Source organism: Pteropus vampyrus, unplaced genomic scaffold (genome assembly GCF_000151845.1).
Source record: "Pteropus vampyrus isolate Shadow unplaced genomic scaffold, Pvam_2.0 Scaffold36, whole genome shotgun sequence".
NCBI classification, from domain to species: domain Eukaryota; kingdom Metazoa; phylum Chordata; class Mammalia; order Chiroptera; family Pteropodidae; genus Pteropus; species Pteropus vampyrus.
In genome coordinates, this window is record NW_011888817.1 from 3,508,916 (window position 1) to 3,510,218 (window position 1,303).

The 1,303-nt window shown below is 58.0% G+C and overlaps 1 protein-coding gene across 1 annotated transcript in view; it reads right to left on the reverse strand.

Annotated features, from left to right (window-relative positions):
* The window catches only part of MYOM3 (myomesin 3), a 48,781-nt gene extending 48,239 nt beyond the window's left edge, over positions 1-542 (reverse strand). The window contains 2 exon segments of the mRNA XM_023529167.1: positions 65-149; positions 382-542. Coding sequence (XP_023384935.1) covers positions 65-149; positions 382-542 — 246 coding nt within the window.
* Positions 543-1,303: the final 761 nt, after the last annotated feature.

The following is a 1,303-nucleotide window of genomic DNA, read 5'->3' on the forward strand; positions in this document are numbered from 1 at the left end:
GAGGCAGGGGACTGGACAGGATGGCCCCTTCTCAGCCCAGGGCTCTCTGGAAAGGTCACTTGACTTACCAAGACGTCTCTGAGGAGGCCGTCAGAACCAGGGCAGCCGCGAGGGCGTAGTCAGCAGCGCTGAACTGATATTCTTCCTCACTGTCCCCAGGAAAAGAGAGGTGATGGCTCCTGCAGGTTTGGCTGGGGATCTGGCTGGGGCCCTCTGGGATTAGGGCTGCATCTACCCACCTCAGCCTCAGGGACTACTAGCAGGCACGGCTGTGCCTCCCTCCCCAAACTGGGGTCTCAGAAAGCAGGGCTGTGTCTCCCCATTGGGACCGCTGACCCTGGGGGTAGGGCAGTGGCTGGGTGGGGTCCCGGATGCTCCCACCTGCTGCGGAAGGTCCGCCTCTGCACCGAGGAACCCATGTGCAGGCTGTGCTGCCGCTGCTCCTGCTGCTCCTCCTCCTGGCGGCGTTCCAGTCTGTGGACCTGCATGGCCTGGGGGGGCCGGGGCTCCCCCACATTTCCAGGGTTGTGCGGCAGAGTCATGGCTGCAAGAGCGACAACCTGCCGAGCCAAGGTGTATGGTCACTCCACCGGGCGTCTGCCCATCCCTTCCCCATGCAGTCCCAGCATCTGGAGGGTTTATAGGGTTGGGTGTTCTCTCTCCAGTGGGCAGAAGGAAATGGGGGCCTGCGAGGGTGAGGGAACTGCCCAAGGTGACAGAGCAGGGCTTCACTCTCTGAGCCAGGCTTATTCACCATCCCATGTGCTCCTCAGCTGAGGGAGCAGAGCCCCACACTGGGGAGTGGCATCTGGCTTCCGGCTGCACCCCTGCCCTTGCCTTGCTGTGTGACCTAGAGCAAGGCCTTGCCTTCTCTGGGCCTTGGGTACCCAGACGATTGATCACTATGGTGTCCACGGGCTGTTCTAGGACTCAAGATGGGCAGCTGTGTTCATTCTTCCTGCATATGCCACAGTCAGTCCTGCCTCTGAGCTTTTGCCTGCACTGGTCTCACCTGGAGCACCTTCTCCTCCTCCTGGCTTGCTTAACTCTATCCAAGCTTCAAAGCCCAACCTGAGAACGCTTAATGAGCACAAAGATTGAGCATGGAGACTCTGGGTCCAACCCCCTGTGTGTGATCCCTGCTTCTCTATCCAGTTTACAAGTATATGACCTTGGGCAAGACTCTATGACTTGGTTTTCTCATCTATAAAATGGATCTACCAACCTACCAGGGTCAAAGGTTTGGCAAGTGCCTGGCTCATTGTAGGTACTGTATAAGTGACAGATGCTAACATTATTTTTC